General features: G+C 42.8%; 1 protein-coding gene across 1 annotated transcript; it reads right to left on the reverse strand.

Moving 5' to 3' along the window:
* Window positions 1-1745: 1745 nt before the first annotated feature.
* On the reverse strand, window positions 1746-2253 carry LOC119569384 (histone H2A). Its single transcript, XM_037917570.1, has one exon. The coding sequence runs from the start codon at window positions 2221-2223 to the stop codon at window positions 1852-1854; it is 372 nt and encodes a 123-aa protein (XP_037773498.1). The 5' UTR covers window positions 2224-2253; the 3' UTR covers window positions 1746-1851.
* Between the last annotated feature and the right edge of the window lie 1233 nt (window positions 2254-3486).

A 3486-nucleotide genomic window follows, 5' to 3' on the forward strand; every position in this document is an offset into this window, starting at 1 on the left:
CTTCCCTCCCTCCCATTCCCTTCCCTCCTTCCCTCCTCTTCTCTTCCCTTCTCTCCTTTCCCTCATCTCCCATTCCCTTCCCTTCCCCTCCTCTTCTCCTTCCCTCTCCCCTTCCCTCCTGTTCCCTTCTCTTCTCTTCCTTTCTCTCCTCTTCCCTTCCCTCCTCTTCCTCCTCCTCCCTCTCTTCTCTTCCCTTCTCCCCCTCTTCCTCCTCTTCCCTTCCCTTCCCTCCTCTTCCCTCCTCTTCTCTTCCCTTCTCTCCTCTTCCCTCATCTCCCATTCCCTTCCCTTCCCTCTCTCCTCTTCCCTCCTGTTCCCTTCTCTTCTCTTCCTTTCTCTCCTCTTCCCTCCTCTCCCATTCCCTTCCCTTTTTCCCTTCTCTCCTCTTCCCTCCTCTCCCTTCTCCCTCCCTTCCCTTCCCTCCTCTTCCCTTCTATCCTCTTCCTTCTCTCCTCTTCCCTTCCTCCTCTTCTCACCCCTCTTCTCTTCCTTCTCTCCTCTTCCCTTCCTTCCTCTCCCATTCCCTTCCTTCTTCCTCTTCCCTTACTCCTTTCTCTACTCTTCCCTTCCCTTCGGTTCCCTTCGTTTCCCTTCCCATCCTCCTTCTCTTCCTTCGTTTCCCTTCGTCTCCCTTCCCTCCTCTTCTCTTCTTCTCTTCTCTTCTCTTCTCTTCTCTTCTCTTCTCTTCTCTTCTCTTCTCTTCTCTTCTCTTCTATCCTCTCATCTTCTCTCTATTTTCTTCTATCCTCTCTCTTCTCTCCTTTTTTTCTTCTATCCTCTCATCTTCTGTCTTCTATCCACATATATCCTCTCATCTTCTATCCTATCCTCTTCTATCTTTTTCTATCCTCTTCTATTTTCTTCTATCTTCTCATCTTCTATCTTTTTCTATCCTCTCATCTTCTATCTTCTATCCACATCTATCCTCTTATCTTCTATCCTATCCTCTTCTATCTTTTTCTATCCTCTTCTATCCTCTCATCTTCTATCTTCTATCCACATCTATCCTTTTATCTTCTATCCTATCCTCTTCTATCTTTTTCTATCCTCTTCTATCCTCTCATCTTCTATCCTACCCTCTTCTATCTTTTTCTATCCTCTTCTATCCTCTCATCTTCTATCTTCTATCCACATCTATCTTCTCACCTTCTATCCTACCCTCTTCTATCTTTTTCTATCCTCTTCTATCTTTTTCTATCCTCTTCTATCCTCTCATCTTCTATCTTCTATCCACATCTATCCTCTCATCTTCTATATATATATATATTATATATATATATATATATATATATATATACATACATACATACATATGTGTGTGTATATATGTAGTCATATATAGATAATATATGTGTATACATTTTTTCATATATATGTGTATATATACACATACATATGTTATATGTATATGTATGTGTGTGTATATATAGAGATCTTGACACAAGTATACATGTAGATGTATGAGGTGCAGTCAGGTAAGACATGTGTGCAACAAATTGCCTTACAGTGGCCTTTACTATACCCAAAATGTAATGGTTATATGGGTCTTGTGATTGTATGTTATATATGTATGTATGTATGTATGTTTGATGTGTGAAATCAATTGAATGTGTTTCGTCTCTAACTTAATGTAATCCATTTGCTCTTAAACATGATGCGTTTGTGTCTGTAATCGTATATGAATAGATGTACATTTATTGCTACTAATATCAAGTCATAAATACAAAATGTATGGGTGTGTGTTATGAGTATGGCATTTATTATTATAATAGATTTGTCAATTTTCTCATTAGGAAGATGCTGTGGCTCCTAAAGGAGCCGATGTTGAGATGGGACAACCAAGAAAAATGTTTATTTCTTCTCGGTCTTCTTGGGGAGGAGCACAGCCTGGATGTTAGGCAGAACACCACCCTGGGCAATGGTGACGCCAGACAGCAGCTTGTTGAGCTCTTCATCGTTACGGATGGCAAGCTGCAAGTGACGGGGGATGATACGGGTCTTCTTGTTGTCACGAGCGGCGTTACCTGCCAATTCCAGGACCTCAGCGGCCAGGTATTCCATGACGGCAGCCAGGTACACGGGGGCACCAGCTCCCACACGCTCGGCGTAGTTGCCCTTACGCAGAAGGCGGTGAATTCTGCCAACAGGGAACTGAAGGCCGGCCCTGCTGGAGCGGGACTTTGACTTGCCCTTTACCTTACCACCCTTACCACGACCAGACATGATGTTTGCTTGTTAGGTACTTTATAAACCTTATCGCTGTTTTTTTTTTTTGTTGGATTTCTTGGCTATCAACCAGCGGCATGTAGCCAAGGTTATTAAGCCAATGGATCCTATTTATTCTATCAATCTATATAAGGTCATAAAGTTTTGTCTCCCTTAAAAAAGTGATTACTTTATTGATGATTTTTTCGTCATCTGATAAAATGTTAAATATTGTAAATTCTTGGTTTTTTTGCCGGAAGTAATTTTTTAATTTTTGTCTGTGAATATTGTATCTATTGCAAACTGTAATGATATGGTTGAGGGTGAGGTTGGTGTTGCATAGGTGGCATCGAGGGGGAAATCTTTTTTCAATATATGGAGTGAGGTGGGTAAATCTTGTGCTGTTGACCCTAAGGCGGGCCAACACCACCTCCTCCCTTCTGACTTTCCTGTGGGCTGTGTCCCACAGTTCTATATTTTCTTTGATTTTGTTGGTGAGTTGGAGGCTGGTCCACTCACTTTGCCACAGGAGATGGATTTTTGCTTTTATAAGAGACACAAAACACCTGAGATCTGTACGGACTATGCTAAGGTCCAGATCGCCAGTTGACCCGGCTAATTTGTCAGCCTGTTCATTGCCATGGATACCAGAGTGGCCTGGTACCCATATTAGCTTGATTGATTTGTTGGCACCATGTAGCTTACGAATGATATTACCCAGAAGTTCATTTTTGGTGGTTTCTAATGATTTAATGGCTTTAAGTGAACTTAAGGAATCTGAAAAAATTACTATTCTATCGTGGGTCGTCGATAGTGCAAAATCAATGGCTTTATCAATGGCAAAAAGTTCAGCAATAAATATCGATGTATGATTTGGCAGTCTGAACTTTAGTTCACATTCAGTCGACCATACACCCGCACCCACACACTCATCTGTCTTGGAGCCGTCGGTATATAAATGAAAAAAGGGAGATGTTTAACAAGGATCTCTCTGAACCTCTGGCGTACCTCCACCTCCGGCGCCATGGCCTTAGCTGATGGAAGCCAGGCTTCCATGATAGAAAAATTGGGGGTTTCCCATGGCGCTATGTTTGATTGAACCAGGGTATCAATGGTAGAGAGATCTATACCGACTTTCTCGACGAGGTCGTGGAGTCTCGTGGCAAAGGGCCTAATGCCACTATTGCCATTAGGGTGGCTCGGGACTCGAGCCACCTTTGCGGCATAGCTAAAGGGCTAACTGGCCGCGTCTGAGTCGGAGGGGAGGTACTCCTGACTCCA

Source organism: Penaeus monodon, unplaced genomic scaffold (assembly GCF_015228065.2).
Source record: "Penaeus monodon isolate SGIC_2016 unplaced genomic scaffold, NSTDA_Pmon_1 PmonScaffold_14725, whole genome shotgun sequence".
Taxonomy (NCBI): domain Eukaryota; kingdom Metazoa; phylum Arthropoda; class Malacostraca; order Decapoda; family Penaeidae; genus Penaeus; species Penaeus monodon.

Excerpts from the sequence above, each read along its gene's own strand:
- LOC119569384 (XM_037917570.1), bottom strand. The coding sequence starts at position 2,223 with ATGTCTGGTCGTGGTAAGGGTGGTAAGGTAAAGGGCAAGTCAAAGTCC.